We start from the raw sequence: 10,876 nt of genomic DNA, 5'->3' as shown, positions 1-10,876 counted from the left end.
CGGCTGCGGGTGTGGGGATACGGGTGGAGAAGTAACCGCAGAGTAACTCGGTCCTGAACGCTTAACTTTCCTTCTTTTGAAAGGCTGAATAACCCGTTCTTGCCTCAGACAAACAGGCTGCAGCCAAAGATATCCCCATCTGCAGTATCAGGTATTTTGCAGGCGTTACCATTTTTTTGTTCAGTTTTCATCATTTAGTGACAGCCATTTGCAAAATAGTCTGTTTTGACTTTATGCAGACAAAGACTGTTATTTTATGAGCATCATGGAAAATAAGCATGGGCAAATATATCTTCTTGTGCTTCTGAAGGGTTCAAACCTTGATTAACCTCTTTGGTGTTCCATGTCCTAGTGCTGTTTGGACTGCTTTTGTCACAGATATGTTATCCATACGTTTTATTCTGTTTTCTGAGCGAGTCACAGATCCTTGTGATCCTTACTAAAAACTTATTTTCTTTTCGAAATGATCCTCGAGATTGTCATATAAAAGTCATCCCATCATGTCATAGTACTTAATACTCAAAAATGGTCTTAAAAATAGTCTTAAGTGTAGTCTCGGAACAAGTCATAGAGGCTTGGTTTCACACTCAAAGCCTGAGTACTGCAATGTAAGCCCACCACTTTAGCAAAATAAACAGGAATCTAAAAAATTCTAGGCCACATACGGATGAGAGTAGATACAATAAAATGCAAAGAGTAAGCAAAAGGAAGTAACCGCAGTGTCTCTGCTAACCGTAGGCACGTACTTGAACCTTGTTCAGGGAAAGTGTTTTGGTATGGAAGCACTGAATGTGATTATGCTTAATGTCTGTTGTCATGTTTTATAAACCCAAACTAGATGTATAAATTCTGCACATACTGCACGTGAGAAGTGATAGTTAGAAATGGGATTAGTAACAGAATGCTGGGTGGAAAGATGACAAAAATAGCAGGAAAAAAGTTACACTAGAGATTCTTTCCTGGATGCGGGAGCTTACCTGTAGCCAAAAATGGTGTTTGTGGAGCTGGCATCTAGGGCATGGAATCCTGTCTTGCACAGTTATTTCTTTAGCATGGAAACCTTACTCATTCCTTTCTTTTACGAGACAGCTGGGGTAATAGTTCCTATACTTTCTCTTTTAGACCATCTGCCAGGAAATGAAGGAACGAGTTTAATGCATTCCTCAGGGACGTTCAAATTTGAGCATCTTCATCACAAAGGCACAGACTGCGTGTAGTAGAGGGGCAAACCCTTTGACCAAGCCTGTGATAATCAGTAGAATGAAATGCAGGATCATACAGTCAGAAAAAGCACATGTGAACGAGAACCTGCCTGTGTGCCTGTGGTTGGGGCAGTCTGGAGGGTGTGATGCTGGTGCTCTGATCCTTGTTTAAAGGGTTTCTTAACAAGATCTTTGGAAAAAGCGCACTGGCAATCCCAGCAGTGCAGAATTAGAATCCAGGATGAGGTTTTATTTTATTTGCTTTGTAATCTCTTTTCTTCTCCTATCCTCACAAATATTTAATCCTTCCGTGCATGTTCCCCTTACACAAGGCACACTGAAATACCCCTGAGGCACATAGTTCAGGACTCCTGGCCCTTTTTTGAATGACAAGATACCTGACTTGGATTGGCAGCAAGGCTGGAATGGTCAGTTCTGCAAGGGTAGAGTTGTAACCGGTGACCTGTCCGGCAGCAGAAGGTTTATCTTGTTGAATACTGACTAGATCAGACCGTGAAGGCAACCTGTGAGAGGAATATCCTGTCAGAGAGTCTCAGTGAAACTTAAATATGCAGCAGTGCTGGCATTCTGAGGAAATGGGCTTCACCAGTGTAAACTCGAGGAGTCTGGAGGACTGTGAGGACAGGCAGCTGCCAAGCAAGAGTTCTGGTGATTTCAATATCAGAGTTTGGCAAAGTCTGCGCTGATGATTCGTTCTTTGGGTCTGGCCTCCAAATATCAATTTGTATACAGGTTTCTTATTTCTGTCGTAGAAAGAGGCTTATCTGTTTCACTGAGGTGAAGACAGTTTTACTGAAGAGGAAAAGTGTTAACATGGCGCAAACCAGTATAGCACTAGCAGGAACTTACAGTAATCCATATGGAAGATACAAATTTCCTTATGTGCAGCACAACACTAAATTTGTCACATAATCCTCGCTGTTTGTCACCACAGCAACTTGCTGAAATTTAACCAAAACGTTATTCTTCTTTGATGTAATTTTGTGCTCTTTTTAGGCCCCACACATCTCTTTAGGCTTGCTGGCAAGTGTTTCAGTTTTGTGGAATCCACGTGAGTAATAGATTTGGATATTTGATTCTATATCTTTACTAGGAACAAACTATTTTTTTTATTTTAGTCTGAAACATTTATTGTTTTCTTTCCCTTTTTTTTAAGGTACAAGTATGAGTTTTGTCCTTTCCATAATGTCACTCAGCATGAGCAGACTTTTCGATGGAATGCCTATAGTGGGATTTTAGGGTGAGACTTTTAAGTTTTACTTATCTTGTTAGCAGACCGTTTTATAGATTGTCAAAAAGAGACGCAGTTTTAAAATTAAGAGTCTTTTATTGTTCAACTTAGGTTATTGTAGTTCCCAAGGTGTTATGCATAAAAATACCCTGTGTTGAAAAATTCCATTTTTTGTGTTGATAAGTCCTAACCTTCTATATTTTAGCTGGAGACTGATTAATAACCAGTGCCAACTGCAGGTGTGATACATCCACATGAGAAATTCAGTAATGTATAACTACAGCTTATCATAACAAAGGTTTCATGTCTGTTAACTGTTTTCAGTTTGAATTGAATATAACCTTACAAAATGAAATGAGTGCTTTATACCTAGTGGTTGTGTTAAACATATTTAATAAAAGGTAATAAAAGACTCAACATAGACTCCAAAACGTATCCCAGAGTATTGGAAGACCTCCAAGTCAGAGGTTGTTGTCAGAGGCTGGAACAGGCTGCCCAGGGAGGTGGTGGAGTCACCATCCCTGGCTGTATTTAAAGAGCGGGTAGACGAGGTACTTAGGGATATGGTTTAGGGGGTAGACAGGAGCGGTGGGACGTGATGATCTCGGAGGTCTTTTCCAACCGAGCGATTCTGTGATTCTGTGAAGTATCCAAATCATTAGAGCACTGCTTTAAAATTACTGTCTTTCTAGATGTTTTGTATGTAGATGTCTTTTTTTTCCCCTATATGCACAGTAATTAGTGAGCCAATATGAGAGGAAGAGGGTACTTCAAGATGATGAGAGTATTGTTGGCTTTACGGCTAGCAGAAATAGAGACCAGATTTTGCAGTTGCTCTTGCCAACACTAAAAATCCTGCAATCAGATCTGAGTTGTACAGGGTACTTAGCATCATGGAATTTGTGGGGTTGATCTATAAGCTGTGTTTTATTGGATTTAAATATGGGTTTATAAGTGCAAATGGTTTGCAGACTGAAAGCTGATCCAAAACTCTGCTCTCAGAGTAATGGTGATGTGTCTCATGTAGCAGCCTGGATACTTGGATACCAACAGGTCTTGGCTGTAAGAAGTGGAAATACTAAGACAACAAAAATTAAGTATATACAGTTAAATTGAACATGGTGTAAGAGTATTCCCGTTTTTCTTCCCAAGTGTTCACCTTTTTCTTTCCAGTAACTTCAAATAAAATGATGTCCTGTTTTTTCAGCATCTGGCATGAATGGGAAATTGACAACAACACATTTGTTGGGATGTGGATGAGGGAAGGAGACTCGTGTGAAACTAAGAGCAGACAAACAAAGGTACGATAACCCAGACAGCGTGACTCTCCACACACTCATGGCACTCTACAGACTGAAACATTCCTACCTTGAAGAAGTCATTATTTAAGATGACATCAAACATAATCATAAAACAGCTCCTGTAGGAGCTAGGTGAATGGATGGAGGAGGGAAGTTAAAATCAGGACAAAATTTTGAAGAAGTTTAGTTATGTAGTCTCACCGGTTACTTTTACCTCTTTTTTTTTCTTTGGTAGAGTGGTATATTCTGGTATTATTGCTACTATAGAAACATAGCATGCTTTGTAATTTGTGTCAGGAAAAAGAAAGAAAAGAGCTATTTGTTCAATTTGAGATGCCAGCCTACTGGGCTGAGAACATCCAGGAAAAGGAGGAGAAAGAACTGGGCAGTTAGCTGAGAAGCTAAGTAAGGTGTCAGAACAAGAGCAAGGACAATTAAGGAAGGAATCAAATATATGGGAGTGGCAGAACAACCAACTTGAGAGAAACAGAGTCTGTGGTTGAGTATGTTTTAAAGAAAAGGTAAAAATTCTTATTTTGTGGAGTGGTTTAAAGGTTACTTTTCACATTCAAACAGTCTCTGTGCCAAGTAACTATTCAACTAGGCGGGTAAGGAAGTATCTCTCAGACTGGTCCAGTGTGTGGCGCAGGATTTGCACACAACCTTTATCCTTTTATTCATCAGCATTTTTCTTTTTCCGTGTCCCATGTCGGTGTGTTATACAGGTTTAAAGATACGATGAATTAGATCTCACGTTCTCTGGTGAAGTAGATCACTATTGTGAAGAAGAGTTAAATACACTGTGCAGTTCACAACAGACTGCTTTTCATGTAGAAGGTGCTTTTGCTATTACAGTGGTAGGTGACAGTACAGTACTTGAGAGAGGGATGTACAGTGGGAGTAGTAACTAATGTGAATACAGGTTAAGGGACAAAGTACCTTGGCCAAGGTGAAAATATTCTGTATTGTAATGGAGGTGCCTTGTCAACATCTTTATCTCCCATAGGGACTGCAGCAGGAATTACTAGTGTTGTATGACCTTTGATAGTGTGATTAAAATATTTCGCTGGAATTTAGTTTTGAACAGACAGAAAATACTGGTGCTGCAAGGTTAAAGGTGAAAACAGATTTCTACAGGCTAGATGTGCGTTACTCTCTTTATTTAGCACATTGGTCAGAACCAAAATTTGTGAAGTGAATTATGCTTATGCAGACGAGGTTGTAAAGGGTGTCTGTCATGGTTTAGGGCTGAGTTGGCCACTAAATCCTGGACAGACTCTCTCTGTTAACCCCTCTCCCCTCCCCAGAAGGGAAGAGAAAAAGAGAATAAGGGAGAGAGACTTTACGGGTTGGAAAATAAACCAACAGATTTAATAAAACAAAAATACTAATACCACAGGATAATATTGTAAATAGGAAAATAATGAAAAACAAAAAAAATAAAAAAAATAAAAACCAAAACCAATATAAAATCCTCCCCCCAATGACGAATACATCACCAGAGGCTCTGTGGAGCCGGGCACTGGAAAAAAAGTCCCAGACCAAACTCATCAGCAGTGGGAGCTGATGCAGAACACACAAATCAGGATCAGCGGCAGACGGACCAGCAGGGGCTGCTCAGGCCTCAGCCTCTGCAGGATCGAGATGGATGGAAGGGTCCGAGATGGAAGGGCTCCAAGATGGAAGAAGGGTGAAAAGGAACGAGACCCTCGTGATCCCTCAGTTTTTATACTGAGTGTGATGTGTGTGGGATGCAATACCTCGTTGGTCAGTTTTGGGTCTGCTTCTCCCCCTGTAGGCACAGACACCGCACCCATGATGAGACAACTGACCTCGAGCATATCTTCTGGCAGCGCTGTTTGGGAAAACCATGCTGCTAGTTTTCAGCAAGTTCAGTCACTTAAAAGAGACTGAGCTGAAAAGTAAAATCACTAAATGGAAAAAATTAGTTCTGTTTAGCTCAAACCAGGACAGTGTCCTATTCACCCTCCTTTTTACTCTGATTCTTGCTGGAAATACAGAGTTTGGGAGTCCAAGGGCCAATGACAGGCGGGGGCATCATTTCCTGTTAGTGGAAGCAGTTTTCACATGTGGTAAAATAATTTGAAGATGTGCTTGCTATGATTCTTTTTCTATGGGTGAGAGCACCGGAAGCTTTGGCAAGACAGTATGTACAGAAATGCATCCGCTAGCATTGGAAGACAGCAAAATTGATGTTGATCCTGTTTCATGTGAGGGTGTTTCACTCATCTTTGTTTTTACTGCTGTTTAGGTTCATCTTGTTTGTGGAAAGAGCAATAAATTGGCTTATGTGTCTGAGCCAAGTACTTGTGTTTACTCTCTGACATTTGAGACTCCTCTCGTGTGCCATCCTCACTCTCTTTTAGGTAAGATTTAGAAAATCTCTTTTGTGTGGAACAGCTGACATATTACACCAACCTCAGAGTGTAAATTTTTAGGTTCTTTGAGTTTGTAACTTGATAGAAATTAGTATTAAATGTGACACATAATATGAAGTGTATTTTAAATCCCAATGACTATAACACATAGTTATTTCTCAAGTAAATTTCCATTGCTAGTATAGATCCAGTGAGTGATTTTTTTTTTGTTTTGTTCTTTTTTCTTGGACTGATCACAGGAATCAGCCCTGTAGTGTCTGCTTATTTACTTATGTTACAAAAAGGAAGAGCTTGGTTAGAATTATATTCAACAAAGAAATATGAGACTTTCTAGCTGGAAATAAAAAATTTTTGGTTGATGGCATTCTCCAGAAATTTTGAATGAGTGAACCAGAATTTAGGTTTAACCTCAACTCTTGAAATCAGTAGAGACTCTGTACTGTACAGAAGCATTAAGTTCTTAAAACAAATACGCTTGCATGCTCCTAGAGGAGAATTTAACTAATGCAGGACAGTGCTGTTGGTTTTTACATGATTTGGTTTCCATTTTTCAGTTTATCCGACTCTGACTGAAGCACTACAAAGGAAGTGGGATGAAGCAGAGCAGCTTCTGTATGATGAACTAATAACTGACCGGGTTTGTTCATTTCTTCCAGCTCTATTTGGTAAAGAACAATTACTGTCAAACAGCCAAACCTGGCTTCTGCAGTTTCTCCTTTTGGAATGAATGCGTTTATTCTGCAGTTGGCCAATAATAATAATTTTTGTGCAGTGTTTTCTACAGTGAAGCTTGGGGGATTGGAATGGCCAGTGGAAATGACAAGCAGAGATGAGAGTTGAGTGGGTTGATCTGTTGTCTTTTGGAAACTTTCTTTTTTAGGGATACAAAAAACTACTGAAAGAGATTTTTGAGGAAGCAGGGCTTCTAAAACCAACAGAAGAAAAGGAAGTTGAGAAACAGAATAAGAAAATAAGTCTGGAATTTGAAACAGTGGAGAAGTGCAGTAAGGTATAAAGCGTAATATTTACAATGCGGAATTAAATTGCTGCCTTTTTACTGTATGACAGTGTCGGTGTGACAGCATTATGTACATACTCTTTGGATTGAACTGAAGTCTGTTCATGGGATTATCTTTTATGGTTTCAGTATGTAACAGTCTGCATCCAGAGTGATTTGATACTGTTATTCTAGCCCTTAAGTCAAAAACAAACCAGCACAACTGAATGCCCAATAAGAAGACGGGGTGAGGGAGGTATGTGGGAATTAGTGTAGGTGCTTGGGCTATGAACACCCTGTAAGTATTCTTTCTGGGGAATATCAGTCTGGAAAAAAGAAGGAATCCCTAGTGAAAATAAATGTGTAAGCAGGCTTGGGAATGTTGACATTTCTCTCCGGGTCATTACCCAGGCTTGTGCCCGAGTGCATTGGCTGTTACACGAGCGAAAGGCAGAATGATCTGTGCCGTGTCCATTTCCGAGTGACTTCATGCGTGTGCACGGTCCTGCAACAGAACTGAAATGGGCAAAACAGCAGTAGAAGGTGTGTTCAGCGTAAAACAGTGCAAGCTGAACATCAAAAAAACATGGAAGGGAATTCATTCATTATAGTGCAGAGAAGAAGCTGCTCTTGTTATTTTATTTAAAAATTTAGCAAAGACAAAACACCACGTAGTAATTCCTGAATGTAGCCAAATAAACTGTGGTTAAGCTGAATATACTTCTATAAACATTACCATTTTGATGTCATACTGTTAAGAGAGGGAATATTCACCTACTTTTTTATTCAGTTGTTAACAATATAGTACTTAATAATTTGCACTTATTTTTTCTGGTTTCGTCATAGCTGAACATGAAGTGGGCTGTTTTGATAACACAGAATCTTAGCATAGTTAATCTTTTGCTCTTTCTTGATTCATGTAAAAACCAAAACACAATAAAAAGTTGGGGCTTCTTCGAGATTTCAGAGTCTCAAAAGTACTAAGCAGTCCCTGTCTCTGTAAGTTAACAGAAACTGCTGAAAGCAAGAACTTTTAAGTTACTAGGTCAAGAGTTAAGGAAATGGCAAATTTCCAGACTTGTAGCAGTATGATACAAAAATACAACAAAATTGGTCCTATAGCAAACTCATGAATCTAGTTTTGTGCTATGATAATTTTTACTCTCAGGCTTGGAAAAAGCTGGCTTCTGTTGGCTGCCATTTCCTGATGGCTCCTGTTTTGGCAACATAGAAATACATATTTTTTTAAAATGTGTACCTTGTCCTTGCAATAAACAGTTTGTCTTTAAGATCTTTTAAGTCAAAAGCTGTAACAGCTGTGCACAGGCCCATTGTTTTTTATAAACTATTTTATGTTGGCATTTGGAGAGTGGGAGAGCCATTTAAAATGTTTTTTCTTTCTTAGGAATACAAGCAACTTTCTAAAGAAATAAAAGAGCTTAAAGATTTGTTAAGTCAGCATGGTATTGCATACAAAGGAAATTCTGGTGAGTTTTTTCATCTAATTCTTTTTCATTATTGTCTATTCAAAATGTGAATACCAAAATGTTGTTTTTAGTTGCAGCAAAGAATAGATAATCTGTCATATATGAAAGTAAAATTCAGTAGACAACGTTTGTAGTAAGTACTTAGGTCTTGATTCCTGCACAAGAAGACTTGCTTTGCCCCCAAAAAACCTGTTGATGATTTGAAGTTTTAACTTTATGGAAAAATTCTGACTGCTGTTGTAATTGAAGTTTGTCTCCAGTACTTCAGGTGCCAAGGAAAAAGGAAATCAGTGTCACAGCATTCATAGTACATAAGCATGTTTTAAGTAACTCCCCTTTCTGCATAGTCAACCACAAGGCTTGACTTCTTCAAGAGCACTTTAAGTGTTCTCTGTATTTCATAGAATCATAGAGTACCAGGTTGAAGGGACCACAAGGATTATCTGGTCCAACCTCTCCAGGTAGAAGTATCATTTAAATGAGAGGAGTCAGCCTCCTGTCAAGCTGACTCTTAAAACTGACCAACATAGGGGAATTCACCACTTCTCCTGGAGATTGTTTCAATGTCTGATTGATCTTATGGTAAATAAATTTCTTCTGGAGTTGAGTCAGAATCTCTGCAGGAGCAACCTGTGTCCATTACCCCTCATCTTTTCCATGTGACTTCTTGTGGAAAGGGAGTCTTCATGTTCTTGGTAGGCACCCTTTATGCACTGGTACATGGTGATAAGGTCCTCCCTAAGCCTTCTCTTCGCAAGGCTGGACAGGCCCCGTTTTCTTAGTCATCTTTTTTTTCCTTTATTTGATTTGTTAGGTAAGTACCATATCACATGCAGTTTTTAGAAGGAAAGACTGGTGCTGGCTATAAAGAAGCAGGGGTTTTCTGGATTCATTCCAGACAAGTTGGGTTTGGCTTTGTTGTTGTAGTTGGGTTGTTTTGTTTGTGGTTTTGGTTGTTTGGGTTTTTTTTTGTTCCTTTCCATTCCTTCCAGTTCATTTTGCCCATTATTACATGAACTGTTTGTCTAAGGCGAATTTAATTTCCCTGATTATATATTTACAATGTCAAGAAAACAATGAACCTTTGAGCTAATTAAATTAGCAACATACTTATTTTTTTCTTCATTTTGTTTTGTGAAACTTTTTTCTCTTTTTTTAAACTGGTGAGTTTCATTTCTAGGGAAGACTCATCATATTAGAATTTTTGTAAAACACCTTATCTACATGTTTACCGTATTAACTATGTAATGTGCACAGTATTTCTGCCTGTTTGGTAGTTCATTTAATTATTGCAGGTTAGAACTGTATGATCAAAAGCAGTATTCACAGTTTACTCTAGATTACTTATTTCAAAACTGTGCAGTGAATTATGTGACAAAAATGTTTTGGTGTTTAAAAGCAGAAATAACTGATGTCTTAATATTGCAGCTGAAAATACCAGTGTTGAACATGTAAGTCACAAACTGGCAACTGCAGTGACAGCTGTTCTTAATGAGTTAAAGGATGATGAGCACCTGCATGGCGATACAGGAGTCTGGAATGACACTGCATGAAGAAATGGGTGGTAAATGGCAAGTTTATACGGAATGTCAAGCATATTGAACATGTATGGTGGCACTAAGATTATTTACTTTATGCGAGTATTCTTGACTTTCTGAATTTCTGCCCTGAAACAAAGGGAACGTAATGGAGTGAGGGCTTCCTGTTACTGAGGTCAGTTGACTTTTCTCTGAGAATGTTTGTAAATCTCCTTTGCTAAGGCCAGTATTGGCCATAGGTTTACAAATTCTGTGTCTCCAGTCCCAGCTTTGTGATTTTCTTTTATTAAGCATGGTAACAGGTGGTATAAGTACAAAACAGATCAAGAGCAATGCTGTTAAGATGTTGTAGAAAGGTAGTAAGTACAATTTTAAGAACATGTTATTTCATCTGTATGCTGCAGTGTTTTCTGTGCAGGCTTCAGCAGAAAAATGTTTTCTGCCGCAGCAGCGCACCATGCGGTGCTCCACCACCGCTGCTCAGAGGTTCGTGTCATCTCTGGGTAGTCGGCGGATAAAAGGAAGGCTGTTCAGGATCTGACGGCAAGGTGCTGTGGCAGCACGAGCCTGTTGCAAAGGCCGAGTTGTGTTCAGGGGATACGCGGCACTTCTGTGTCTGAGATGGAATGAAGCGGCCCCTCCTAACCCGGGCTGCGGAACATCGGTGTCGGAGTGGGCGGTCGCCGAGTCCGCCCCTGCG

At 39.4% G+C, this 10,876-nt stretch overlaps 1 protein-coding gene across 1 annotated transcript; it reads left to right on the top strand.

Moving 5' to 3' along the window:
* Window positions 1-83: 83 nt before the first annotated feature.
* GNPTG (N-acetylglucosamine-1-phosphate transferase, gamma subunit) lies at window positions 84-10,248 on the top strand (the record flags this gene model as incomplete). The annotated part of the gene is made up of 9 exons (XM_010194874.1): window positions 84-151; window positions 2,220-2,274; window positions 2,380-2,463; window positions 3,662-3,755; window positions 6,028-6,142; window positions 6,709-6,791; window positions 7,035-7,163; window positions 8,557-8,638; window positions 10,067-10,248. Coding segments are annotated over 9 exons (835 nt in total), but the record flags the coding sequence as incomplete, so codon positions are not given.
* Between the last annotated feature and the right edge of the window lie 628 nt (window positions 10,249-10,876).

Source organism: Mesitornis unicolor, unplaced genomic scaffold, assembly GCF_000695765.1.
Source record: "Mesitornis unicolor isolate BGI_N332 unplaced genomic scaffold, ASM69576v1 scaffold25791, whole genome shotgun sequence".
Taxonomy (NCBI): domain Eukaryota; kingdom Metazoa; phylum Chordata; class Aves; order Mesitornithiformes; family Mesitornithidae; genus Mesitornis; species Mesitornis unicolor.
The sequence above is the reverse complement of the archived record's forward strand: the minus strand, read 5'-3'. Positions and strand labels throughout refer to the sequence as shown.